Source organism: Colletes gigas, unplaced genomic scaffold (assembly GCF_013123115.1).
Source record: "Colletes gigas isolate AHSC1104 unplaced genomic scaffold, ASM1312311v1 Colletes_gigas_Sc00009, whole genome shotgun sequence".
NCBI classification, from domain to species: domain Eukaryota; kingdom Metazoa; phylum Arthropoda; class Insecta; order Hymenoptera; family Colletidae; genus Colletes; species Colletes gigas.
The window spans coordinates 8,554,656-8,582,008 of NW_025106638.1; the positions used below are offsets into that span (position 1 = coordinate 8,554,656).

General features: G+C 33.0%; 5 protein-coding genes and 1 pseudogene across 12 annotated transcripts; 2 read left to right on the top strand and 4 right to left on the bottom strand.

Annotated features, from left to right (window-relative positions):
- Positions 1–554: 554 nt before the first annotated feature.
- LOC122397316 lies at positions 555–1,547 on the bottom strand (annotated as a pseudogene).
- A 422-nt stretch (positions 1,548–1,969) lies between these two features.
- On the top strand, positions 1,970–7,809 carry LOC122397107 (ubiquitin conjugation factor E4 B). Its single transcript, XM_043395986.1, has 8 exons — positions 1,970–2,862; positions 3,669–3,959; positions 4,031–4,435; positions 4,514–5,880; positions 5,965–6,112; positions 6,191–6,877; positions 6,937–7,258; positions 7,332–7,809. Exons 1-8 carry the CDS (start codon positions 2,839–2,841, stop codon positions 7,394–7,396), a joined length of 3,309 nt encoding a protein of 1,102 aa, XP_043251921.1. The 5' UTR covers positions 1,970–2,838; the 3' UTR covers positions 7,397–7,809.
- Positions 7,810–9,444: 1,635 nt separating this feature from the next.
- LOC122397352 (gametocyte-specific factor 1-like) lies at positions 9,445–10,573 on the bottom strand. The gene is made up of 5 exons (XM_043396474.1): positions 10,496–10,573; positions 10,271–10,400; positions 10,063–10,189; positions 9,807–9,978; positions 9,445–9,735 (listed from the first exon to the last, which is right to left on the bottom strand). Exons 2-5 carry the CDS (start codon positions 10,376–10,378, stop codon positions 9,528–9,530), a joined length of 615 nt encoding a protein of 204 aa, XP_043252409.1. The 5' UTR covers positions 10,379–10,400; positions 10,496–10,573; the 3' UTR covers positions 9,445–9,527.
- Positions 10,574–13,011: 2,438 nt separating this feature from the next.
- Positions 13,012–15,234, bottom strand: LOC122397243 (ubiA prenyltransferase domain-containing protein 1 homolog). The gene is made up of 2 exons (XM_043396282.1): positions 15,064–15,234; positions 13,012–14,592 (listed from the first exon to the last, which is right to left on the bottom strand). Exon 2 carries the CDS (start codon positions 14,577–14,579, stop codon positions 13,581–13,583), a length of 999 nt encoding a protein of 332 aa, XP_043252217.1. The 5' UTR covers positions 14,580–14,592; positions 15,064–15,234; the 3' UTR covers positions 13,012–13,580.
- A 604-nt stretch (positions 15,235–15,838) lies between these two features.
- Positions 15,839–21,222, top strand: LOC122397209 (myeloid leukemia factor). 7 transcript variants are annotated; one of them, XM_043396214.1, is made up of 7 exons: positions 15,839–16,160; positions 16,719–16,908; positions 16,989–17,277; positions 17,360–17,501; positions 18,456–18,551; positions 20,248–20,297; positions 20,331–21,222. In XM_043396214.1, exons 1-7 carry the CDS (start codon positions 16,111–16,113, stop codon positions 20,468–20,470), a joined length of 957 nt encoding a protein of 318 aa, XP_043252149.1. In that variant the 5' UTR covers positions 15,839–16,110; the 3' UTR covers positions 20,471–21,222. The 7 variants fall into 7 exon arrangements, with proteins under 7 accessions (XP_043252149.1, XP_043252151.1, XP_043252147.1 ...); XM_043396216.1 differs by lacking the exon at positions 20,248–20,297 and having other exon boundaries at positions 20,301–20,335; positions 20,367–21,222; XM_043396219.1 differs by lacking the exon at positions 20,331–21,222 and adding an exon at positions 19,938–20,001 and having other exon boundaries at positions 15,841–16,160; positions 20,248–20,262.
- Positions 21,223–21,500: 278 nt separating this feature from the next.
- LOC122397210 lies at positions 21,501–26,984 on the bottom strand. Of its 2 annotated transcripts, none has more exons than XM_043396220.1 (5): positions 26,855–26,984; positions 23,134–23,467; positions 22,863–23,052; positions 22,234–22,788; positions 21,501–21,936 (listed from the first exon to the last, which is right to left on the bottom strand). In XM_043396220.1, exons 3-5 carry the CDS (start codon positions 23,016–23,018, stop codon positions 21,757–21,759), a joined length of 891 nt encoding a protein of 296 aa, XP_043252155.1. In that variant the 5' UTR covers positions 23,019–23,052; positions 23,134–23,467; positions 26,855–26,984; the 3' UTR covers positions 21,501–21,756. The 2 variants fall into 2 exon arrangements, with proteins under 2 accessions (XP_043252155.1, XP_043252156.1); XM_043396221.1 differs by having other exon boundaries at positions 21,794–21,995; positions 22,218–22,788.
- Between the last annotated feature and the right edge of the window lie 369 nt (positions 26,985–27,353).

Consider the following 27,353-nt stretch of genomic DNA (forward strand, 5'->3'; position numbering starts at 1 on the left):
TGTCGGTCAAAATTATTTGGATACAGTGACTTATAGTTTAATTTATAAGCTTTCTTAGCAATTAAATGTTTTTCGAAATCGTAAACCGTACGTAAATCATTAAACTTAGCTAATCTTAGTTCGTTTGTATAAATGTCGGGGAAAACGAAAGTTTTATCTACATTTTTTAAATTTAACCAATTATTTCTAATATTTTTCATTATATGAACAAAGTCGAAAGAAAGAAAAATGGTTTTATTAGATTGTGAAGGATTAGGAAAACTTCTTATACCATTATTAGATAATTTATTAAACATATTTCTATTGATTCTATGATTATCTGCTACAATGCATATTATTTCGAAACCACATTTTTGGACAAATTCTATAATTTTATAAATAATGGGTGTCATTTCAGCCCCGGTAATATTGAAAACTGGTAATAATTTAATAATTTCAGAAAAATTTCCAAAAACTGAACATATCATAAAAGCTAAAATGGTTTTTGCCAATTCGTTAGAATTTGAAGCGGAACCCGCAAGTCTGTTTGATTTGTACTGCAATTTTGAACTAATATAAATTTCATCAATTAATAAAATCACTACTTTTTCTCTAGATGTTAAATTGGATGATATATTAATAAGATAATGTTCATTTGTTATATCATTATCTGGTGTAATGGTCATATTGGCTGAAAGATATTGTAAATACCGTTTATGAGGTAAAATAAAAAAATTTCTTAATAAATTGTATGCAGCCGACGATTGGCTATATAATGAGAAGGCCATAATAATGGTGCATGACCTATATCTATTGTAATACTTTATATCTACTTAATATATTCTGAAGCTGGGACCACCTAGACAATTTCTTGTCAATAGGTAGTACCCACTTTAAATCATTAAATGATACTTCATTACTTTCTTGAAAAACTTGTAATTTCATGTCGTCACTAATCACAATCTGTGTATTTCGTACCAAAAAATCAGATTCATCATTACTTACAAGCATGCAAAAATAAAATTTTTAATTTGTTATTTTAATAGTCCAACAGTTTGAAATTGCAAGCTTTTCTTTATAATTATTTATTAAATCCGCGAAATTACTAATCAAATCTGAATTAGTAAATTCTTGGACTAAATTGTGACGTCGTTGGAGGATTTCTTGTTCACGCTCTGCAGGAGCTTTTCTTGGTGGTAGCACACGTTTTGTAAAATAAGGTAAATTGGGGAAAATGGAGGGTACTACAATCCTTATAAGCCTTGGACATCTCAACAAAACATTCTCCAGTACACCATTGGGCGATAGAATACCGTGGTACCTTTCAATATCAGTTTCTGCAAAATGCAAACTACAGACGGCAGAATATTTTGATGGTGTCCAATTCTTACGAGGAATAGCAACCCTCCATTTCTCCCGCAATTCCTCATCTTTGGGGAATAAAAATATAGAATTGTAATTATTATCTTTTAAGGTACTATCATAATTTCCCTTGCAATTGGGAACACAGCAACGCCGTGGCATTATTAATGAATATGTGAAATTTATAAAAAAAATGTATATAAAACAAAATGTCCAAAAATGCTATAGATTATATTAAATAAGTGTGCTACACACCAAAATCAGGATCTGTAGAGTTAATATAAATAAATGAAACACTTGGATTATTGCTCCGTTGCTCACATTTAATGGACTTCAGTACATTAATATTTGAAACATTTGAAAGATAGGCGGGAGACCGGAAGGCCGGTAGATGGAGCCTATGTAGCCCAGAGACCGGTGGGTAGTGGGAGGCTGTTACGGTAGGTTGGGCTAGGTATATCGAAGCCGGACTCCCGCGGTGTTGCCATTTTACCTTCAGCAAGGCTAGTACTAGAGTCGGCTGTATGACGTCACTGTTTTCTTCGTTCGTAAGCCGCGCATGCGCGTGAACCCCGGTACACAGCCAAGCACTACGTTGGCACTCGAAAAAATACTATGCTTCTAACCTAATCTTGTGTCAAGTATCTACGCAAAGGTTGAATTTCGAAAAACTCGTAAATAAGAGACCTTTTTTTGAAGAATTTAAAACAAAAAGTATAATAAATACCGTGATTCGTAATATTAAATCGAACTGGAAACGTCAATATGACGGTAGTCGATTACGTAATTAAACAAATGATTTACGAAAGTGTCTATAATTTTTTATTACAAAAAGGAGGAAATATCAAGCCCTAACGTTTGGTAACGTCGTTTTCACAATTGAATAAAGAAAATTGATCGCGCGGTACGTCGACATAAATACCATCGTTTAATAAAGTTTACCGTTTAAAATCATGTTTAAACAATTAAACTTTGTACAAGATTCGAGTTCGCAGCAAACTTAGAAACATCAAGAATATGGTACGATGTTCTGTATATAAGTTTCGATATACGACAGAAAGAAAGTTAACTGGGAGAATTTCAGTGTTATTTATGTAAATATATGATTTCAAACGAATCAAACGTGCGTCGTCCGCGATTAGTAACGAAGAATTCCCCTGTTGAACGCTACGTGACGTGCACATAATTCCGTCAAGGTAGTTATCATTATTGATGCAAGAGAGCGTTCTGATGCGTGTTAGTTGCTCAGCTGTTTTGAAGAATCGACGCAGCCTGGCAGTGATTGTCCGTAACGCGGCGTGGAATCGCTGCATTCACGTCCAAACGCAAACAGATGTGGAGTGACTGTCCAAATTTTTGACATATCTCGTCCAAGATTCTTCAAAAACAGCGAACACCATTTTTCTATAGAATTTCTGTGACGCTGTGAACGTGTGCGGTTTACAGACGATCGGTGTCAGAGGTTAGAGAGACCGAAAAGGAAAACAAGAAATCGCCATGAGCGAGTTAAGCCAAGAGGAAGTGAGTACCCAGTGCTCCGTTTTCAATCGTAGCTCGATAACGAATCCGTTTTGTTGTTACCGTTGGTTTTGTTTCCTGGCCTTGCTTTTTCTCTAGCATGCTTGTTAAAAGCGACAACGACAAGAGCGTCCACCCGATGATGACAGAGAGACAACGCGATAAAAAAAAACGTCTCGATTAACGACGGGATTAACCGTAAATTAATCGTCGTTTCACCGAGACATCATGGTTAAAATAATTATGTAACAACAACGGATTAAAACTGATTTTCTGTTATAACATTAGAGTTTTGTGTAAATGTTCTCTTTCTTTGTTACTATCTGCTACAATAACTATCTTTTTGCAACACAAACAAAAATCTTTGTTTCACAGTTTAGAATACTGATAAAATGTCTTGCATTTGAAATACCATAGATATATTTCAAAATGATTTATTCCTATTAAGAGAATAGTACACCCTCATTCTTGTTCTTTGTGTTCTTTGTCTCCGTTATAAATATAGTAAGCTTTCATTTATATCTGCCAAAGTTCACCTTGCTGCGTGTATTATTTATTTTGCCTTACGATACTTGCATTTTGTGAAATAATTTTTAAAGTACGAAATCATATTATTGTAAGATATTTTATTTAATTACAATTACATTGTTTAAATGAAAACTATGCATAAATAAAATTAACAATTAATTAATTTTGATAGTTGTATTTTCCAACGTATTGTTCATATGGAAATTCGCAACTTGTTAAAAGATTTTCTGAAATAGCGTTTTTAAAAAATAAATGGATAACGTTACGTATTTTATTTGTAGGTAAGAAGAAGGCGAATGGTCCGTTTAGCAGGCCTGGATAGCATTAGTTCTACGACTACTTTAAATCATAATACTGGTCCAGTTTCTCCAAGTACGCCAGGCCCGTCGAGAGCATTTACAGGACAAATAATATCTCCGTCGAAGCAGCAGCAATTTCAAATTCCTGAAATGCCGATGGAAGTAGAGGAAAATAGCGATAAACAATGTTCTTCTGGAGTGGATGTAGACTCGGGAATTGAAAATATGGAAGTTGAAGAGTCCGATAGAAAGGATTCAAAATCCAGATCACGTGTAAGCCGCCATACATAATTTTGTGAATAGAGATATATTTACAATTATCATCATCGGAATTTACGTTTTAGACCACAAGTTCTAGCACAGAGGTAACTATAGAGCAAATACATTCTGTGATCTCGCGTGTATTATGCATATCATGGAAAGAACCAACAGAGGGTACCGTATTCCTACCGCAAACCGCGTCGTATACGTCTACACAAAAGCTTGTTGACGCAGCAGAGCTTATTAATCAAGCGTTAATGGAAATTCTGTGCATGTTAACAAAAGGTGATAATCCTTTAAAACAAATTTATGTAGAGGCGTCATCGGTTCGGGAGGATAGTCCTAATAGGCAAGCGTGTCTTTCATTGAGCCCATTCGCGTTATTTTGCCGTTGTAGTACTTGTTGTGAAACGTCGCATCCAAAGAGTCTCATCTATTTACTAGACTGTTATTCAAGAGTCGCCGTTGAAGAACGAAATCACCCAAAGGTATACAACTGATACTACTTTTTAATGGAAAACCACCCGTCTCGGTACACGATGTGATATTCTTCTCTTTGTAAACAGAAATCAAGTACACCGCCACTCTCCGATGTACTGGCTACGCTAAGAGCACAGTGTGTTCAATACTCCTGTCTTGTACTCCAAGGCCTGATCGGTATTAATCAGTTCTCGACGGCGCATCATTTGTCTATGCCACCTCTTCTCTATCCAATACTCTCGCAGAGTTTACCTCGGGGCTATTTACACGAACTAGTGGCAAGAACACACACGAATCTAGCAGTATTCAATAAAATTTTTACACCGTTGTTGCAAGGTCTGTATCTTTCGATGCAACAAGTCAGTTTGGACGGAAACAAGCATCGAATGCCGATCGGAGCATTGGAAGAGTTAATAGAAATCCGTTGCGGACCGACGAGTAATATACGGCCGATTTGCCGTTTAATTACTCATCAAATTCAATTTTTGCCTGACATTATGACGTCAGCGGCTGGTAGAGAACTTACGATAACGTCTTACCTGGGTCCTTTCCTGTCGGTCTCGATTTTCAACGAAGATTCAGCCGTGGTTGAAGAATTTTTCAGCGACGACAACCCGATCGTCAATAAGGTGATGAATGTAACGTTGCAGCAAGAATTGGAGAGGACCAGAACGTCGCTTCACAAAATGTTACACGCCATACTTGCGAATAGCAATTGTCGCGATGCTATGTTAACGTACTTGGCGATGTTGCTGTGTCATAATGAAAAACGTGCCCAAATACAGACGGAAGAGTTCTCTCTTGCCGGAGACGGATTTATGTTAAATCTGTTATCGGTATTGCAAATGCTTTCTGTGAAAATCAAACTGGACACCGTCGATCCCTTGTACCCGTTTCATCCAACAAGTTTAGTGGAAATTAAAAACGAGACAAGGCTAAAACTTACGTCCCACGAAGTCACCGAATGGCTAAAACATTTGGAAAGGACGCACAAGTGGGTCGAGCCAAAGTTTCCGACTCAATGTTGGTTTCTTACCTTACATTGTCACCATATAGCGTTATTACCAGCGTTACAAAAATACCAGAGAAAACTAAGGAATTTGCGTGACATCCAGAAAATGCTCGACGAGTTGCAAGCTACCGAACCACAGTGGAAAGATACACCTTTCGCTGGACGCAATAAGGCATTAATAAAACGTTGTAAAGAACAATTGAAACAACTCAGTAAATCCAAATCGTGCTCGGATGCCGGATTAATTGATCCTACATTATTGAGAAGGTGCTTGCATTTTTATATTTCCGTAGCGGAGGTTCTGTTAAGTTTATTAACTCAAACCCCGCCAGGAAATCCACCTCCAGAACTTCCTTTGCTGCAAGAAGTTCCACAAAAATTTACAGCGCTACCAGAATGGTACGTCGAAGATATTGCGGAATTTTTATTATTTACACTTCAGTAAGTATTATTTTATATCGTTCTTTTGACATATGAAATGCAATTATCATTCTATACGATCGTTATATTCAATATTATTTATAGATTTAGTCCCGGCGTGGTAACAAATAACATGGATAATTCACTCATTACATGGTTGCTTGTTGTAGTATGTACCCCACATTGTATACGAAATCCATATTTAATAGCAAAAATTATTGAAGTGCTGTTTGTGATAAATCCGAGTGTTCAGGTAATTTTCGTCTACGGAATAGAAAACGGGACATTACGATTAATTTTTAACTGATCAATGTAATATTATGTACTTCAGGGACAAACTGAATCGCTACATGACCAAGTAATGGCACATCCTATATCCAAAACGCTATTAGCATCGTACCTTATGAAGTTCTATACAGACGTTGAAACGACTGGCTCTAGTTCCGAATTTTACGATAAATTTTCTATTCGTTATCATATTAGTTTAATATTGAAGTCTATGTGGGACAGCCCAGTACACCGGGAGTCGATCATTAATGAGAGCAATAACGGCAAGCAATTTGTGAAGTTCATTAACATGTTAATGAACGACACTACCTTTTTACTCGATGAAAGTTTGGAAACGTTGAAGCGTATCCATGAAATACAAGAACTGATGTCTGATCTTAGAGCGTGGGCAGCGCTATCAAATGAACAGCAACATTCGCGGATGAGACAATTAGCAGCGGACGAAAGACAAGCCAGATCGTATCTAACTCTGGCTAAGGAGACCGTTGCTATGTTTCATTATTTGACAGTTGATATCACGGAACCGTTTCTACGACCAGAGTTGGTAGGAAGATTGTGTGCCATGTTAAACTTTAACCTACAACAGTTGTGCGGACCTAAATGCAAAAATTTAAAAGTACGAGAACCACAAAAGTATGGATGGGAACCAAGAGCTTTACTCAGTCAATTGGTCGACATATATTTACATCTTGACTGCGATAATTTTGCGGCCGCTTTGGCCAGTGATGAAGTAAGTTCGTAAATCTCGCTAACGGGGCTAACTTGTTCTAATAAACGCCGTTATTTCAGCGCTCATTTTGCAAGGAATTATTTACGGACGCAGCGAATAGGCTAGAAAGGTCGGTAATCAAGACTACGACAGAAATTGAAAGATTTATAGTACTAGCGGAACGTGCTGCGGTCATCGCAAGAGATAATCGTGCTCGTGACGAAGACTATGGCGACGCACCAGAGGAATTTCGAGATCCACTTATGGACACTCTCATGGAGGAACCTGTTAAACTTCCGTCTGGTATAGTTATGGATAAAGCAGTCATTATTAGACATCTCCTTAATAGTGCCACAGATCCTTTCAGTAGACAACCTCTCAGTGAAGATATGCTTACACCGAGTGAGTAAAATTCTTCTGTTTTTTTCCTTAATAACGAACATATATATGATCGTAAATCTTTTAATATTTTCAGTGCTCGATTTAAAAGAAAGGATATCGGTGTGGAAACAACAAAAGAAAAAATCTACAAACATATAAATTGTGATTCTAATCGCGACATCCACTAAAACGGAAACATCACGATATCGCGCAACTGATGTTGCCTATACGATACATTTCACAAATCCCTAAATGTATCATTTTCGTGTGGCAAATGAATATAGTGCAATGATCTCGCTATTGTGCAAATATTGCGCTCAATAAATTTACGGTTTTTATACATTAAAACGTTAAACAGACTGCAGCTAGGTAACTGCCAACCATTACTCCAAGAATAATACTTTTAAAAGAACTTGTAAATAACTGCTAGCTGATACGTCGGCACCCAGAGAAATTAAAATCTTATTCACAAACTTAGCACTTGTTCCTTTGTACGTAACTGGTGCACGTGGCTGCGGGTGAAAAGTTGAAAACATATCCCGCGTTTAATTTTCAAAAAAAAAAAAAAAAAAAAAAAATTAAAAAAATTAAAAAAAATTAAAAAAAAAAAGAAATACCAAGTTAACGACATAGAATAAAACATAATTAATGTTCAAATCCGATTTCGACTTGAAATTCGGTACTTGTGAACAAAAAGCAACATTATTTGATGCAAAATTTATGCATAAGGTTTGTATGAAATATTTCGCGTGAAAGTTGTTATTGAAGTCTCGTTTTTAGGTGTTAACATGTGATGTGTTGCACGTATGAAAGAAAATAATTTTCAGCAATGATGGTCCTTTTTAAAGATGTACATGGTAAATGTATCATGCATATTCGTTCAATAAATTTCATGAACAAAGATACATACATGTATCTATGTACATATACATATAACAATGCGTTATTCGGAACTGTTCCATCCAATCAAGTATTTTTTGTTGTATCGCAATGTAATTTTTTAAATAATTCTTTCTTAAATCTGATACAATGAATTCATACTTCTTTTTCTTATTATTATAAATTAGGGTGCTTGTTCACTTAAAGATTTATATTTTTTTTTTGTATGTTTATAATTTTCAAAAGCAATATCATTCGTTTCATTTTGTAATTTAGAAGATAATACGTAAATATTTAAATACACAGAAATATATTACGTATCGATGATTATTTATATCATCGATGAGATACGTCGTTCATCAAACATAAGAAAATTTTTGACATTCCCAAAATTTTGGAAAGTTAATATTGGACGTTTAAAAGTATGTTTATATTCATTAACTTTACATAGTTTTTATATCGATTTAAAGTCTTTTTTGTATGTTGCATTTACAAAATTATATTTTTACGTTCGACTTAAATTTATTAATCATTAACGTCAAATAAATTTATTATTAAATAACGTCAAACACCATTACAATTTTTAAGGCGCTAGAACACATCGTATCATAGTTGTAAATATTAAATTACAAAATACGTCACATCGTATAATATGGTATCGGTAATGAGAAATTAAAATTACCCGTTGCAATTAGTTGAAGTAAACAAGCTACTATCATTCAGGACTGTAATAAATCATACACATTATTGCATTATATTATTGATCATTTTTTAAAGTATAAATTTAAAATTTCTATGATTTATAATATGACTTTCATTGTTATTCACTGACTGAAAGTATATATTACCTGTTATATTCCTATTTTATGCATTATAATCATAAAAGGTTCAATGTTTAATTATATTCCAGTTGTATTAATGTTTTTATTATGTAACAATTATTTTCAATTTGCCGCATAAAGAAATCAAACGAGGCGTTCAATATAGTTAACAATTAAGTATTGAAAAGAAAAAAAAACAGCCACTGCAATCCCATATTTGTAAATAATTTTAATTTTCTTATGTACTACTAATATTTGTAACAACATTTCATGTAATGTCAAAGAAATTAAGAATAATTCATCTTTTGGAAAATTCTTCTCATCATGTTTGTAAATATTAAGATCAATGTAAATTACTAAAATAAAAAAATTTACAAAACTATATAATTTTTAATGAAATAAGTTTAAGTAACTGATACTTAGAACATATAAGTAATAAAACTTCGTATTATTTGTAAATGACATAGAAAAATATATCTTTAAAACAATATTAGCTCTTTTTTGCATTATCCTTGGATAAAGTATGAAGTTTCATTTGCTTTGACATGAAACGTAATACATTAAATTCTGAGTTAGTAGTTTAATGAAATTTACTCAATATTTGCTGGTCTTCCTCTGCCTAATCCAATCACTTTTAACCTATTTTTATCCTTGATAACTTTACCTCTTCCAATTCCCATTGAGCTAATTACTGATTCTTCATCTTCTATGCACGAATCTTCGTTTGATTCCCTTAGCATAGCTTCCGAATAGCCACGAGGACCTCGTATTTCTTTGTTTTCAAGAGTATCCTTTAGACTAAAATAATATAATAATATAATGAAAATATGAAAATATAAAGATACAAAGAATACGAACTTCATAATTACTTTGAATCTAAATTTGTCATGTGTGTTTTTGTATTATTATTCAAAACAGATTCATTGTCTGTTAAGAATCTTGAACAATCATTGGCATCCAAATCCCAATTTTCTGTGAAATCTACAGTGCTTGATACTTCTGAATGTAATGGAAAATTTGTACAGCCACGATTTTTTGGTTCTTGAAACAAAATATTTTAATGCAATTATCATTAAATTAATTTTAAATGTAAAATTAAGAATGAAATATGAAATTAATGAAAACCTGAATAAAGTTCAGACTCTAATACACTACGAGTAGGGCATGTAATAATGTGTTCCTCCAACTCATTTTTGAATAAGCGATGAGTTGCATTATATGGACACATAACTTTGTAATGTTTTGGATATTGCTACAAGAAAAATTTTTGTAAATACATTCTATAGATATTAATTTTGTACTATTAATATTTTAGCAAAATTAATCTACTTACTTTTTCACATTTCATAATATGTTTTTGGAGGCGAGATCTTACAATTAAATGATTCTTATTGTAAGGACATATTACAACTGGATCAAGTAATTTAAGATATCCATACATTTTCTTATGTTTAAATAGTGTGCTTCTTAAACAAAAACTAGTTAAATATGTCAAAGAACAATTATAAAATATAATTATTAGTAGATTTAATCAATATATTATTCAATAGTAAACAACCTTTCTTATATTATAGTAAGCGTCGATAACAATAGAATGTTTGTATCTTCTCAAAAAAGAATCGAAATTATAACTTTCGATACATCGTTCTATATCGATTTAGGAACATTCCTAGCAAACGGCCCGTTGAACGATCGGGTGAGTTATACGTCATTCGATTCGTCTAATTCAGTACATTATTGATATGTATTTCATTATCTGCAGAAATTCATTACTTTTTTATAAAACTTGTAAAGTTACAGAAAAAAGTAAGGTTAGGTACATTTTTTGGCAGGTGCACAGGTAGAAACAAGTGACTATCGTTGCTATGTTCATATTACAAATTATAAATGATTCTAATTTGATAATGCTACATTGTCAAATGGGGATTTGTAGAACGTGTATGCATAAAAATCATTCTTTTACGCATAGACTTTGCATGAGTCGGTCAGGTATACAGTATATGCCGCAACAATTAACCCTCCCCCCCATATAACCCAACCCTACTCAGACAGTACTTATACGTAGACGTCGTAGACAGTACATGCAGCAACAGTAAGCAATGTTTCCACACCCCTCTGTGGAGAGTGTTTATGGGTAGACGATATAATAAATTGCTATTGTATGCAGTGCGTTGGTTTAACTTTTTTTTATTGTTAAATTTCATTATCATCTAAGTCTGGTATATTTTGATTTTCTACTGAATCAAATGAAATTTCTGAAATTTCTTTTAATAACTGATTAAATAAATCATTCTTTCCTTGCTTGGAAGATTTATAAAATATGTAATGGCTTAAGTACCCAATGAAATTATTATTTTTGCTGAAAATAGAAAATATTTATGGTATTGCTACTAACCGACAATATTTACGCAAAAGTTGTTTACTATGCCTCCACGTAAGTAGTTTCTATTGTATTCGTATAAGCGCCTGTTTCTGGGTGTTTAAAATGTAAACTATGGTTTATGGTGAGATGTGTATACCCGTCTTCTTCCAAAATGTTGTAGGCTTTCCAACAATCTGAGATAATTGTAGTTCCAGGCAACACCCACTGTTTAATTATTGAAAGAAGGGATCCTGTGTCCCTACTTTCAATAGGGACCAGGAATATTTTTCCACTTTCCCTTTCTATTCCTCCGAAAACCCACTGTCCTTCCACACGATGACCTTTATGATATTTTCTTCTGCCGAATTTAGACTCATCATTTTTTACCTTTTTGGCATTTGTTTATTTTGATTCCTGAATGGGTGTCAGAGGGTCAGGGGGATCAAAGGGTAATATTTAAGAGCCCACAGGGTCACAACAGTGCTTCTTACACTCAAATATGCTCAAACGTGGTAGTCTAGAATAAGGTGCACCATTATTGACTTTTGATCCCCTGTATCTCGGAAACTGTTCAATTTACGAGCTTGGGCCCATTGGAACTTTTCATCAAGACATAATGAACTACATCGTATCAAAAGTTCAGCTAATTTAAACGGGGGGCCATTTTCCATAAGATCTGTGCGGGGTGCTTTCATTCAATAAATGTTTAACAAATTAGCATTTGACTACTTGGCATTTTGAACACACTAACGACAGTCATTTGTTTCCACCTGTGAACCTGTCAAAATATACTTAACCTTACTTTTTTACTGTAATATTACGACAAGTTTATAAAAAAATAACGAATTTCCGCAGATAATAAAAAGCATATCAATAATGTACTGAATTAAACGAATCGAACGACGTATAACTCACTCCGATCGTTGAATGGGCCGTTTGCTAGGAATATACCTCGATTTATTACGTATATCAATAAATGGTTATGTCAGTTTGTTTTTGTTAAATTCTTAAATTTTAGTATTTTTTTTTAACAAAAGTGTAAATCTACAAAATCTACGAAATTCATATATCTGGATTCATAAAAATTGTACAATATTATTAGGTAAACGTACAGTGTAAAATAAGGTTATTTTAGGATATACAATTTTCTATTCATCAGAATTCACAATGAATATTTTATTACAAACAGGAAGTAAATATTAAAATCTAAATTGGTAAAAAAATGATTTATTAAATCATTGCCGTAAAAACTCATTTTTTCTTTCTTGCAATCAAATATTATAAACATACATGATTTTGCTTTCATTATAATTACGTATTCTACAAATCTGTGATTGTAACAATTAGTGTTAATTAAGTTTCTATTTGGATTTAGCATTTTTGTAAATAATTACATTATATACTTTAGAAGATTAATTTTGCTGTATCTAATTTGTATTTAACAGTACAGCACTTCTTTTTGTACATAATAAATTAGATAAAAGCATTAAAATTAACTTTATATTTATTAGTTTTAAACAATATACGTCGACCTAATTACATCCTGTACTAAAAAAAAACATGTTATATAATAACAGTTTCACAGTCATATTCAAAATCAACATAATTGTTGCATTACAAATATTTGTTTTGTATTTCTGAATGATGATACAGTATGTAATTAGATGATTACTGATACAGCATGAGAATTTATTGTCATAGCTTGTAAATTTATCAATTTATAAAATGTGGAAACATTAATGTTAAGTTTTGTTATGATTTAAGATTACAAAACTTTTAGGATATGCATACAGTTTCATATAAATAATACTACTTAAAATTCTAAACAATGAGATAAATTATATATAAACATCAATATTTAAATAATCATAAATTTGAAATTCACATTTTTACATCTGCTTTAAGTACGAGAATATTATGTTTATTACACACATTATAGAAATACAAGCACAAATTCAGTTTCTAAATGATGTAACCACTTTGTACATATCCAAGATTATCGCATTGCTAGAAAGTCATTTCTAAATGTTTATTGCATTACAAAAAATGGCAGTATAATACAGAAACCTGAAAACAATTTTTGTAATGTACATGATAATGCTCGCACAAAGAAGACAATAGAAATTACTTTCTTGCAACAACAAAAAACAAATCTGAATAATCCAATAATTGCATAATGGATGATCCATAACAACCCAGAGACAAATGAAAAATTTATTTTGAGATTACGCATTAGATCGGCTATTAACTGACCGTATAATTGCTGGAACGTTCGAGCATATTACAAATAGGGAAGAGGATCCACGAGTAAACAAGCAACAACATATAAAATGCCTAGAAACATATTTAATTTAGCTGTTTGTTTAGGCACACTCTGAATCATATGAGGATTTCGGAATTGCTTTTCTATTTTGAAGGCAGTTGGCAAAGTAACCACTGGTAACAAAAACCAAACAGAATACCTTAGTGCAAGCACCACAAGTGTTACGTATGGTGTAAATAATAAAAAAGCATACAAAACATGAGATACAGTGTGACCTATTAAAATAGCTAACGTTACTATTCCTGCTTTTTTGTCACTCTCCGAATCTCGTGTGTTGTTACTGTGTAGTATAGCCTCTGTGTTTAATGCAAGTGGTATAGCATAATATATTGTACCTAATTCAACATATCCAGTTTGAGCCATGAATGCAAATAAAACAGAAATTGGACCAAATATAACTAAGATAAGAACATCACCTAACGCAATGTATTTAAATCCTATTCCCCCTGTATAAAGAAATGAAGATGACAAACCTCCGAAGTACACAAGCGCGAGTAACTCCATTTTTGCAGGAGATATAGTAGTCAATAAAACAAAACCTAAACATCCTGCAGCATATAACAATGCACCTAACGAAACCAATTCGTCCTTTGACAAAAGTTGATCTACTAATATTCTGTCATCGCTTTTTCTGCTGTCTACTCCTTTTACATAATCAAAGTAAGTGTTTACTACATTACCAGCACCGTGTACACAAAACACTGTATATAATGTGAGAACAAAAGATATCCAACTAAAGTTTGCCAAGCCTGTTAACCGATATGCAAGTGCAGATCCAAGAAGTGTTGGCATTAACGAAGCACTTAAAGACCAAGGTCGTACAGCTAAGAAGTACGAAGATAACTTCATCAACGGTGAATTCAATGTCGACGATGTTATAGGTGAACAACTTGTGTTGTTTGTCATTAATTTTTCTCCAATCTTTTTGGTTGAAATCTGAACACCATTGGACATCATATTTTGTTCTATGCTACAAAAAGAATATACAGATTATTATTTCACTGCACATATACAAAAGCTATGAGGCTCATTTACAATTATGATCTGTCACAATCGTTTCTGTGCATGTGTTTTCAATTTTAATATACCAAATGAATACAAAACGTGCTTCTATAAAGACCGTCCAGTCTTATATAATAGAGAAAGAAAACTATTCACAATGTTTTTTTTTTTCATTAATATATTTTAACTGACACTGTACAAAAACAGTTACTTCAATTACCAACAAATTCTGTCCCACTATCGACATCTATGATAAACATTTTATAAAAATGACAAGGATTAATGTATCAATTTTAAAATTGTACAACACTAATTTGTGCAAAAGGTTTTCCTCTTTTAATAAAACATATTAACATCGTTATGTTAACGGTATTAATCGAGTAATTGTAAAACAAATTTAACTTCCAATGTAAATACTATATTGTCGTAATGAACTTACCTACTATATGTCCAAACGAGAGAAAGTTAGGTTAGAATTTCAATCATGATGAAAAATTTATAATTTCTTAAATGAAATAATTTTCACATAATTAACATTTGAACTTCGCGTTCGAGGAAAAATTCGATTCCTCTTCTTGTATACGTTTAATGTAACGGTGACGTGTTTTCATTAATTTGCACGTGGCGCTCTCTGAAACATTTTCTTTTTTCTCTATAATCAATAACGCTGTCAATAATCATCACTTTCCTGTAAGAAATTTAGAAAGTTTTCATTTCTTTTTAACATTCATACTTCACAATTTGTGAGAGATTACATATTACGTATAATCATTTATTATACTTTTCTTAATTTTTTCAGCTCTTTCAGCTTGTCGTGTAGCGATTTCCAGTTATTCCTAAATTTGCTAACAATTAAGCAATAGCTATTATATGTTGAAATATATATATTTCGTCCAAACTATTAAAGTTATAGTAATTCCTTTTCATACTTTTATGATAAGCGTTTAGTATTTTTATAAGTCTTCTATAGTCCTGACAATATATTTCAAACGATTCAAATTGATTTAATCATTTCACGTATTTGAAAGTAAACGTAAGCGAAACAATTATTCTGGTAAATTGAAAAAAATAAAATTAATTCTTATTGAAAACAATCCGAAGATCTATCCAATACAACAACGCATCAGCGCGTATTGGTTGAACGTTATGAGTTTCATAGAAACGGACCGTAACATTAAAAAACTGTATATATGTGCATGCGTATACATATATAACTGCGCCTTATGAAGATTGGCTGGATTGGCTGGATTGGCTGTTCACTCTATACTGATCGTTTTGAGATTGATAAACGATAGAGTGCCAAGTAGTACTGAACGTTCATTTGTAATTCTGCGTGATCCAGAAATTTCTACACATTTTGCGAACGGAACCTATCACATAAATTTGTACTGTTTCTCTCTGTTAAAGCAGTTTGTGTCACTCGGTCTACCTTTATCGATCGTAAGTTTTCTCCTTGCAAGCAGTGCCCGATTTTCTATTATCCAAAATGTCCTTGTTCGGATCTCCGATGGGTGATGACGACGATCTCATTTTTGAGTAAGTTTAGAAAACTTTCCTAACATTTTCGGTATTTTGTTATTTGGCAGAATACACACACCATATTGTACGGAATAGTTTTTCGTCGATTTTTTTTTTTTTATCAAAGCAACACTTCGAACTGTAAATTCACGAGAAACATATTCGCAAGCGTGCTCAACTGCGAAATTGTACGAACATTTTGAAGAAAAAAAAAGAAACGATTGTCAGGACACGTTTACCTACAAAAATGTTCACTATTAATTGTGTATAACTTGTTATGTAAATTATTGCATTTATTATGGAGAAAGAGACATCAAAATAACGGAATGCAGTCAAGATGTGTTTGTCATTAAAAAAAATGTGTCAATTTGTTACACTGGTATAGATTATGTATAAGAATTTATAAATTGGCACACACAGAGTTAAACATACATTTAAACTTCAGATACAAGTTTTTCGTTTCCATAGTGATTTACATTTGTTTTCTATTCTTGTTTATTTCATAGACTGTAATTATGGAGGTTTTATCAAAATTAAGTAAGATGTATTGAGGTCTTCGTTATGTTTTCATTGTAGGTCTTCAATGCCATCTATGAGACATATGAGGTATATGATGAACTCTTTATTCAATGATCCGTTTGGAATGAGTCAAAATGCTATTACTAATGATACTCACAGGAGTAGGAATCCTCAGAATGATCTTCAAATGATGCAGTTTGGTTTTCCACCGATGATGTTTAATATGGATAGATTATTTCCAAATTTTGTGAGTAAATTTATTGATATTTTATATTATAAAATTTGAAAACCTAAATAAATAATTTTATCATTTTCATTATGTTTTAGGACAACATGGCGCCAAATGGAAATTGTCATTCCTTTACTTCTAGATCTGTAATGACCATGGCTAGTGGTCCTGATGGACAGCCACAAGTATATCAAGAAACCATGTCTACAACAACTGCGCCTGGAGGCGTAAAGGAAACAAAGAAAACAGTTTGCGATTCTCACACAGGTGTAAAAAAGATGGCTATAGGTCACCACATTGGTGAGAGAGCACATATTTTGGAACGAGAGCATAATGTTCGTAGTGGCGAGCAAGAGGAGCGTCAAGAATTTATTAATCTTGAAGAAGGTAATAAATTTCACATGTATATTCATGGTGTGGTTTTTTTTTTTTTAAGTAAACAATTTGATGAACAAATATTATTTTGTAGAAGAAGCAGAGAGTTTCAATAATGAATGGGAAACACGCACTCGTCATGCAGTTGGTGCAATTGGCAATTCTCGTTATGGTGCCCATGGTCATAGAAGTCGTCCTGACCATAGACAACTGGCTTTACCTGATCCATCGGGAAGGTTAGTCTATTAAATTTAAAGAAAATCTTAACAAAAGTACTAGTTAAAGGTAGGATAGTTCTTTGGAAAGAACATAAATCAATTTGTATTAAAAAATATTCTTCACGTGAAATATCAATGGATGTTGCATGGAAAGTAATGATACATGACACAGTTTTATTTGTCATCAATAACGTTTGTTCAAGCATAGTAATATTTTGTATTTTGACAAAGTAGTTATTTGAAAATATAAAGGCTACATAATAGATATAGGTTTAAAAGCATAGAAATATATTGCATTTATTTAATAAGCTGATATATGCAATATGAAGCTATATTATTGATATATTCAAATTTATACAGCGTGCATAAGAAATCCAGAAGGCGAACCAGTAAAAAAAAGTGAATGGAGAAACGGGATCACATCATGCTCTGTCAATTGTTTCTCATTTGAGCGTTCCTTACCAAAATTTTGTATCAAGCATTAAAATAAAAAAACGCATGGCTTAATATTTATTTCTTTTCCCTAGATTCAATGTAGCATGCTCAATAAGCGTACTTGCACTGCATTATTATCATTCTTGTTATATTTATTATTTTTAATTTTCATGGTACTTATAATATAAAATTATAATCGGCACACTATTGTTCTGTGGATCTATTATTTATGTAATAATTATTCGTCAATATAATAACAAAATATTAGCTATTTCGTAATAAAATTATAAATTAAAAATTCGGCAATAATACCTCGTAGTATTGTGAAGTCATAAATTACAAGAAAACTAAATAAAAGAAATGTGTTAATAAATTATACAATGTTGCACTTGATTTTCTATTTTATCTTTTTATTGTGCAAGTTAACTGTAAATTGAAGGAAATAATAAAAGTGTCTAAAGTTTTGGCTATACTTTTTGTTATTTCGTATCAGTTTTATTTTTATATTATTGATTTGCTTGTTATGTGCTTTTATAGTCGATACTCTAATTCTTCAAGATGGACACCCTCTCCTAGGCGTAATTTAAGATTGCCACCTACATCTAAAACGCATACCTCTGCTCCTGCTTTAAGGTAAGTTCGTTCCCGATCGTTTCATTGTGTTTATTTGATGTCCAATTAACATTTTGTAAAATGTGCATGATAAAGAACATTAGTAATGTTCTAATTGCCATTAATATAATGATTTTTTTCCTTTGTCGACAATGTAATACAAAGATATAAATCTAATAAAGAGGATAATCTAAATCCAATTTGGTTTGAAGGTTGAAACAGTATTACATTTATATCTGTGTATTATTGCATTGCAGGTAAAGGAAAAACGCCATTGTTGGAAATTTGATCTCCTATTGTTTTAGAATGTCCATATATTTAAACAATAAAATATAAGTGGAAATATTTTCATTCTCATCCATAAAATGTTTTGTGATACAGTAGGAAATTGTAATGTAGTACGTAGGATATGGTATTTAGACATAATAATAAAAATATTGGTTCTGAATTGTTGCATGCTTGGTAAATGGATACATTCATTAGTTTTCATTGCAATTTTGAAAGATTATAATTTTAATCATTTTTTATACTTATTTATTGTGTACCATGTTAATATATGTCTTTATTAGGCTGTTTGAAAAGCTTCTGTTATTTTTTTAAATCAAAATATAAGTTTACTAGTAGTAGTATCATTTTATTGCTTCCCCTTAGGGTTACAAGCACTCCTTATCTTACACTCTTCTCTACAAACCTTCCTTAACCTAACTTATCCTACTCTTACACTACCGCTCCGCACGCTTTTCCCCCTCTCTCTCATTCCGCTCGCTCTTAGCCTACTTAGCCTACTTAGCCTACTCTTACGCTACTCTTAACCTACTCGCTCTCTCTCTTTCTCCCTCCTTAATTCTCCCCTACTCCTCTACTTCCGCTCGCCCTCCCCGCCTTCGACTTCCATTTCCACTCTTACACTCCATTCCTTCTTTCGCTCCTTCCTTCCTTTTACCTCCCTCCTTCACGCCCCTCTTACCCCCTTTCAACCTCTTTCCCACTCCTACCCTCCAGTCTCTTTATCCAAACCTCCCCTCCCCCTCCTTCGTCTAAAATCTCCCTTATCTTTTCCCCGATCCCCTTCCCCTCTGCCTCATCCCCTGTACATCTCTCCAAGACGTGCTCCCACGTCTCCTCCCCTCCACATACCCTGCATCTCCTCTCTTCCTCATCCCCCCAGTATCTCCCCCCCCTCATATAAGTTTACTATTTTCTCTGTTAATTTATATTCCAGGAGACTTTTTAAAATAATCTAATTGCTATATGAATGTTTTTAATTGCTAAAATTGTGCTACTGCATATATATTAAATAAAGTACTATTTATAGTTGTATTTACTTGACAATTTATCGTTTATCTTATGTTCTCTGTAATGTAGTAAAAAATATTGGTATGGAATACACCATATTGTGTATTGCAGGTACAGCCGCAAATATTAATAAAGTAAAAGCATAGTACACAGTGGTGACACTTGTGCAACGTAAGTACGTTGCGATTCATCCTACATTATTTGTTATGTTCAACATTCTAACTTACTGATATATTTTTCTAATTATACGTTGGTTAGACTTTAATAAACTAAATGGTGCATTTCCATTTATCGTAATAGTACTTTTCAAAAGTTCTTTCCACACTGACTAATTGTATAACAACAGGACAATATTTGTCACTTTATATTCGTCTGCCCTTGAAATAAGTATATCATACTCTAAACATTTCCATGTTCACAGTTCTGATACATCTGGACATGTCAAAACAATTGCTGCTAAACCAACAGCAACAGCAACAGCAACAGCAACAACAACAGCAACAGCAACAGCAACAGCAACAGCAACAGCAACAGCAACAGTAACAGCATCTTCTGCAAATGCAATAGGGAACCGAAAACGTGAACATACACCAGAGGCTAAAGTTTGCAAAAAACGTCACGCTGTGTCAGATAGTAATATTTAGATCTTCTATTAGAATCTATTAAACTATATTCTGGCAATGCTGCGAGACTTCAGTAAATTTAAACTCCGTTTAAAACAATTTTCGGAAATATAACAAAATTACTCGTTTTACTTGATTCGCAAAATTTATATTCAATAATCAACTTTTTATATATATCTCGTAGATTTAAATAAATTAAAATGCACCCTCTCCCCAAAGGGCAAAAATTAAATTTTATTTGAAGTACAATGTGTCCGTATTTACTGAAGTTTCCATTGAAGTTACTTTCCATTTTACGTATAGTCTTACTGTTTCTAGAATCTTTATGGATGACAAAATATAATTAGATATAGAAATTCTGCGGGATAATGTATAACAAGGTGTATGAAGAGTGTGAGAGTAAGAATGCATAAAAAGTATAATTCTCAGTTGTTTTTAGTGCGTTTCTAGATGCATTATCAAAGGACTGTTACAGGATTATTTCTCGTAAAGCTTAATTTATAGGTAAAATAGATCTGAAATGTTTTGTGCTTGGGTAAAACAATTATTGAAGTATTATCGTTTACGTTCTGAAGTATTTTATCTGTTTAGAAAACATATCTCGAAGATTAATTTTAAGCAAAATTTAATTTTTAGGTATATTATTTTTGGTACAAATTGTATTTGAGCTCTAAGTGTTCGTAAAGAGTATATTCAACAATGCCAAATATAATAGGAAGGAACATATTTTGGAGTAGCGTATTTATCAATAAATGAATAACATCATGTAATAATTCTTCTTGTCACTGTTTATTCAAATAAAAATTATAGATGTAGAGTAACTCAGAACCCACGTTTTACATTAAAAAAAAAAATTAATTATAAATCATCCCTAATACCAGAGTTTTTAGTAAAGTTTTTCTATATAAGCAATAAACTAATTTAGCTTTATTAGATTCTGTTTCAATGAAAACATTATGAATTTCTCATATACTTTTCAAACTTCGTTTCAATTTAAAGCGTTACGTATGTAAGAATAATAAGTAAAAAGATGATAACCATAAGCAAAAAATTGTTAACATACCTTGTAAATGTTTCCATTGAACCAGTATTTCATAATATTATTATGATATATAATTATATTTTTATTAAGATTTCCTTAAAAAATATTGAATTCTATATCGTAACAAGAATAAAATTAATGTTTAAAATACATAGTATACCATTAATATGGTAGTCAACAGAAGAAAAATGAAAGTAAGAGGAAAGCCGGCAAATAAATGACATGTTATATTTTGTTTACACCGCACAGGGTGGATCGACGTCTATTAATTATCTTCTGCTAAAGTGTTGATTCTTGCATTAATAGCCAAAAGTTGAGCCACGAAGGCCGAGTCGCTCAAAACTATGGCAAGAGCAGAAAGCAGATCTTCTAATGTATCTTGCGACAAATCTAACTGTCGAGCACACTCTGCGATAATTTCTTTCTCCTCCGCGTCAGGATTGATCTAATCAAAATACAGTTGTTCTTTAAAATCGAAACATTACACATATCGGGCGACATTAACACTAGATTTACGGGCATTGATCTCACGTATATTTATTAATACCTTTTATGTTGACGATTACCTTAAAATACGATTTTTCTTTTAATTAGAATATGTATTCATGCCATTGCATCAAACAAATTCAACATAAGTTGTTAAAAAATAATATTTACGCGTTCTGCAATTTTAAATATGGAATCTGACATCCGTCAAATTGACGGCTTCCGTAAATCTAGTGTTAATATATAGATGATTTACCTTCGGTGAACTGCGAAATTTATTGAACGCCATTTTGACCCTCTTTTTGCCGTTATTAGTTTGATAAAAAATCGTAAAAGTTGGCGCGTTGTTCATATCTAGCACAACAGGGAAATATATACCAGCTGTAAGATGACCTTTTGTGTCTCTTGCAAGGAGACTTCGAAAATTATAAACCAAATTTCTTCGTTCTGTAACATCGATAGCAGTTAAATATGGCCTTGCCACATATATAAGAGCAACTTGTATTCTCTCCAAGGCACCAGGTCGAGTTTTTCTCTCATGCCATTCGACATAATCAGGATCATTAGCGCATAGAAAGTAGTTGTACTCTCTCTTACAATCAGGTTCATCAGATTGTATAAACCAGCCTGTATGTGGGTATAACTTATCTTCCATTACAGTAATAACTCTGGCTACATGATATCCAGGATCGAGAAGCATAACTCCCCGGCGTCCGTTAATATCAATTTTCAGGCACACTAGTACGTGTTCCTTCTCTCCACTGTCAGCAGCAGGTGGTCCGCCAACGTAAGTTTCAACATTATCAATAGTCTAAAATAAAATAAGTTAATGTAAATTATTTACTAAAAAAAATATTTAAAGTTTTCAAACAATCTTAAACATACCTCTTCACAAGACACCAAATAGAGGCCACTTGCTATACCAGGAAATCTTTTATTTAAACCCCGTAACCAACGTAGTAACTCAAATCCTAAACCCACACAAGTGTGATGTTCTTGTGTTATGAGTGGTTGATATTTACGATAAAATCTGTCCAGCATGCTTTCACCACTTGCAACATAGTCCTGGTAGAATCTATTGATCGTAAATAAAAATGTTTTATTAACGACTTGTTCAGGACTACTTATATATGATAAAATATGTTGTTATAGTTACCCAAGAAAGTTGCCAATGGTATCATAGCGATGCTCGCGCAATAAGTGTTGTGTTTCTAATTCAACACTGCCTGCTAGTTCCTCATATTGTTCGACCGTTGGGACGGTCAGGGCTGGTGACTCATAATGGGCCCAAACCGGCAGGGGTAGCGGCACACCCCTAATCCAGGGCCCGCGTGCCTGCCCCTGTGGCTGACACCATATTTCTGCCGTCTCGAGTCAACTTGGCCACTCGCTTCCCCAACGGCCAACCGTTGGCACAAAGCCATGCTCATCCCTGCAGCTGCTTATTGGCTCCACAGGGCTCTCTCCGTGTTTTATACTCTTCTCTCGCTCTGTGAACAAACGTTTTTAAAAATCATTTCTAATTTCTTTAAATAACTTTTACAAACGTTATTGAAAGGAATCTTCGTTAATACGAATTTTATCTTTTTTAATCGATGTCACTTAAGGCTCCATTTCCTAACAATTACTATATTTGCTGTTAGATTTATTTACCGTAAGTCCACTGCTATTTAAGAACACGAATCAATACGGTCCCGTATGACAAAATTTGCGAAATAAATCCAGAGAGGCGGATCGGTTTTATCGTTGGCTTGGTGTCCAACATGGCGACAGTATAACGCGTGGTGAATCAATACACGACCACATAGACGTAGTTGCCACGTGTCTACTGCGACTTTCGTCGCACAGTGTTAACGTTCGTATGTTTCGTATAGTAAAGAAAGAAATTGATGGCACAGACGATACATTGAAATGTTATTAATTTTTGAACGCGAATAATTTTCCTGGATAAGCACCTTTTAAACCAATGGAACATTCCTAGCAAACGGCCCGTTCACCGATCGGGGTGAGTTATACGTCATTCGATTCGTCTAATTCAATACATTATTGATATGCATTTCATTATCTGCGGAAATTCGTTATTTTTTTATAAACTTGTCGTAAAGTTACAGTAAAAAAGTAAGGTTAGGTACATTTTTTGACAGGTTCACAGATAGAAACAAGTGACTATCGTTGCTATGTTCATGTTACAAATATAAATGATGGATCTAATTTGATAATGCTACATTGCCGAACGGGAATTTGTAGAATGCGTATGCATAAAAATCATTTTGTTACGGATAGACTTTGCATGAGTCGGTCAGGTAGACAGTATGTGCCGCAACAATTCCCCAAATATAACCCAGACCAACTCAGACAGTACTTGTAGGTAGACAGTGTATGCAGCAAGAGCAAAAAATATTGCAAGTGTTTACAGGTATAATAAATTACTATTGTATGCAGTGTGTTGGATTAACTTTTTTTTATTATTAAATTTCATTATCATCTAGGTCTGGTATATTTTGGTTTTCTGTAGAATCAAATGAAATTTCTGCAATTTCTTTTAATAGCTGGTTAAATAAATCATTCTTTCCTTGCTTGGAAAATTTGTAAAATACGTAGTGGCTTAAATACCCAATGAAATTATCTTTTTTGCTAAAAATAGAAAATTTTATGGTATTGTATGTTACAGAAAATATTAAAAAACTTGCAAAATTACAAATACTAACCGACAATATTCAGGCAAAAAGTGTTTACTATGCCTCCACGTAGTTTCTATCGTATTTGTATGAGCACCTGTTTCTGGGTCTTTGAAATGTAAGCTGTGATTTACTGTAAGATGTTTGTACCCCTCTTTCTCTAAGATGTTATAGGCTTTCCAACAATCTGAAATAATTGTTGTGCCAGGCAACACCCATTGTTTAATTATTGAAAGCAGGGAGACTGTGTCCCTACTTTCAACAGGCACCAGGAATATTTTTCCATTTCCTCTTTCTATTCCTCCAAAAACCCATTGTCCCTCTACACGATGACCTCTATGATATTTTCTTCGTCCGAACTTAGATTCGTCTATTTCTACTATTTTGCCTGGTCCGCCAAGTACTTCACATGAATGTTGTAGCCAATCAGTCATAACTTGTTTTACAAAATAATTCCATTGAGAAACAGTATTTTTATTCAATTGTAATTCTCGTACAATCTGATATTGATCAAAATTATGGACTAACATGTAAGTTAATTTTAATACCATTTCATAAGAAAGCTTTATTTTTGAAAACACGTTCCACGTTTTACACATATTTTTACATCACAAGTTCGTTTTCGTTTGCAAGCACTAAGAGATGCTGCAATTGTTTTTCTACAATGCCAATTTTCATTGTCTAATTTCATTACGTTTCCACACTGTGGACAATTAAGATTTTTGGCAATCAACTTTTTATCTTGCAAAAATTTTAATAAAGCTTCTTTATTTTTACAAAATTCGTGCAATTTAAATAAGGTCCACTCTTCTGGAACTACTAATTCGGTCATTTTTATAGCACAGTTGAACAAAATTCACAAAGTACAAGAAATAGAAGAAAATCAGAAATAACAGTTGAAACAAATGATTACTGAAACAATTTCTACTTTTCTTCTGTTTCTTGTACTATCTGCAATGTGGAAATGTTATGAAAATTGGCAATGCAGGATAACTATTCCAGGATCTGTCAATCAAACTAAACGTAAAAGACATTGTAATATAAAGATATTTGCAAAGCAAAGAACGTGGTTTTCTAAAAACAAACTCAGCTATAGATGTTTTAAAATTAACATATATACTAACATATAATTATGAGCAATGTCATATTATTATATAACTAAAATTAAATAAAAATACTGCTCAGCAATTGGAAGAGTAGAGTAGATTGTCGAGATTGATGAATCAACATTTTGTCATCGAAAATATCACAAACGTCACTTGAAAATTAATCACAGCGTCAGTTTTGAAGATCCCATTACCGATGCTTACACGAATTAAATTGAAACCACTTGGAGGCATGCTACACATTTTTTAATCTTTTTTATAACATATAATACTATCAATATTTTATATTTTTAAGAAGAGTAACTTCATTGAATGCCTGAGCCATTATGTATTTAGTAAATGTACCTAATAGAAAAATGGTGATTTATTCAATGAAATATTAGCAGAAATAGTAGAAATTTCATTCAATAAATGTTTAACAAATTAGCATTTGACTATCTAGCATTTTGAACAGAGTAACGACAGTCACTTGTTTCCACCTGTGGACTTGTCAAAATATACTTAACCTTACTTTTTTACTGTAACTTTACGACAAGTTTATAAAAAAATAACGAATTTCCGCAGATAATGAAATGCATATCAATAATGTATTGAATTAGACGAATCGAATGACGTATAACTCACCCCGATCGGTGAACGGGCCGTTTGCTAGGAATATACCCAAAGTAATCATCGAAACGAAGATGATTGTATAAGCATAAACAAAACAAAAAAATACTGAAACAAAACTGGTTTCAAATTTAAATCGTATACACGCACCTGAACATCGATGACACTTGAAATATTTCTGTTTACATTTGTTTCGTGCATCCATGATTCGGTCTCCCGAAACAATGTCATCGTCGTGAAACTTTGTGCCTACCGTTCGTTACGTCATTGAATGAACTGAATCATGTCGGAAATATGCGATGCTCGAAGCGAAAAGTGTTTCCCTTCCGAACGAGCAGTAGAAGATGTTCAATATACGACACGGGAAAATAATTCGGAATAAAGAATTCATTTTGTGACCGAATGCGGATCGTATTTGCTATGACAATTTTCGACACGGAAGACGGAAACGAAAATAAAAATTAAAAATCAGTGTATAACTTACCCATACAATGAGCGCACCAAACAAACAATTCACGTGTCCGAATCTAAGCAGAACTGGGTGGTGGAACGTGAGCGGGAAGATTATATATGTTCAGAGTTTATCGCCCCTCTTCCTCCCTCGCCCTCTACCCACTCTCTGATAGGTCACCATGTGACCGCTACTCTCATGCAAAGTTTAGAAGACGCGGTTTGCGCGAGTCCTCTTTCTTTGTAAACAAACCAGAGTGCTGATTTTCTTATCTATTGCCAAGTATATCGTGACTACGTTATCGCGTTTTATCCGACAACTTTTTACGTCCAATCAACAGACACGTTCTGTTGAATAGAACAGAAATTTCATGTTAGATTCGATTCATTTTTAACGGAAATTGCAGAGTTAAAGATAACGTATAATGTAAAAAGAATCGAAAGAAGTAATGGCATTACTTATTCTTAATACGATTGGTGGAAGGCGTCACGCCTATGAAAATTGTACGGTCTTCCAGCTGTTTGAGTATCGA

What these genes read in the sequence shown, in the direction of transcription:
- LOC122397210 (XM_043396220.1), bottom strand. Translation starts at nt 23,018, where the DNA reads ATGCTGGACAGATTTTATCGTAAATATCAACCACTCATAACACAAGAA. An exon ending in ATTTGGTGTCTTGTGAAGAG is followed by an intron (nt 22,789 to 22,862) that starts GTATGTTTAAGA and finishes ATTTTATTTTAG; the next exon opens with ACTATTGATAATGTTGAAAC. An exon ending in AATTTCGCAGTTCACCGAAG is followed by an intron (nt 21,937 to 22,233) that starts GTAAATCATCTA and finishes TATTTTGATTAG; the next exon opens with ATCAATCCTGACGCGGAGGA.
- LOC122397352 (XM_043396474.1), bottom strand. Translation starts at nt 10,378, where the DNA reads ATGTATGGATATCTTAAATTACTTGATCCAGTTGTAATATGTCCTTAC. An exon ending in ATATTATGAAATGTGAAAAA is followed by an intron (nt 10,190 to 10,270) that starts GTAAGTAGATTA and finishes TTTTTCTTGTAG; the next exon opens with CAATATCCAAAACATTACAA. An exon ending in ATGACAAATTTAGATTCAAA is followed by an intron (nt 9,736 to 9,806) that starts GTAATTATGAAG and finishes ATATTATTTTAG; the next exon opens with TCTAAAGGATACTCTTGAAA.
- LOC122397243 (XM_043396282.1), bottom strand. Translation starts at nt 14,579, where the DNA reads ATGATGTCCAATGGTGTTCAGATTTCAACCAAAAAGATTGGAGAAAAA.
- LOC122397107 (XM_043395986.1), top strand. Translation starts at nt 2,839, where the DNA reads ATGAGCGAGTTAAGCCAAGAGGAA. An exon ending in ATTCAAAATCCAGATCACGT is followed by an intron (nt 3,960 to 4,030) that starts GTAAGCCGCCAT and finishes TTTACGTTTTAG; the next exon opens with ACCACAAGTTCTAGCACAGA. An exon ending in CCGCTTTGGCCAGTGATGAA is followed by an intron (nt 6,878 to 6,936) that starts GTAAGTTCGTAA and finishes CCGTTATTTCAG; the next exon opens with CGCTCATTTTGCAAGGAATT.
- LOC122397209 (XM_043396212.1), top strand. Translation starts at nt 16,111, where the DNA reads ATGTCCTTGTTCGGATCTCCGATGGGTGATGACGACGATCTCATTTTT. An exon ending in ATAGATTATTTCCAAATTTT is followed by an intron (nt 16,909 to 16,988) that starts GTGAGTAAATTT and finishes ATTATGTTTTAG; the next exon opens with GACAACATGGCGCCAAATGG. An exon ending in ATTTATTAATCTTGAAGAAG is followed by an intron (nt 17,278 to 17,359) that starts GTAATAAATTTC and finishes ATTATTTTGTAG; the next exon opens with AAGAAGCAGAGAGTTTCAAT.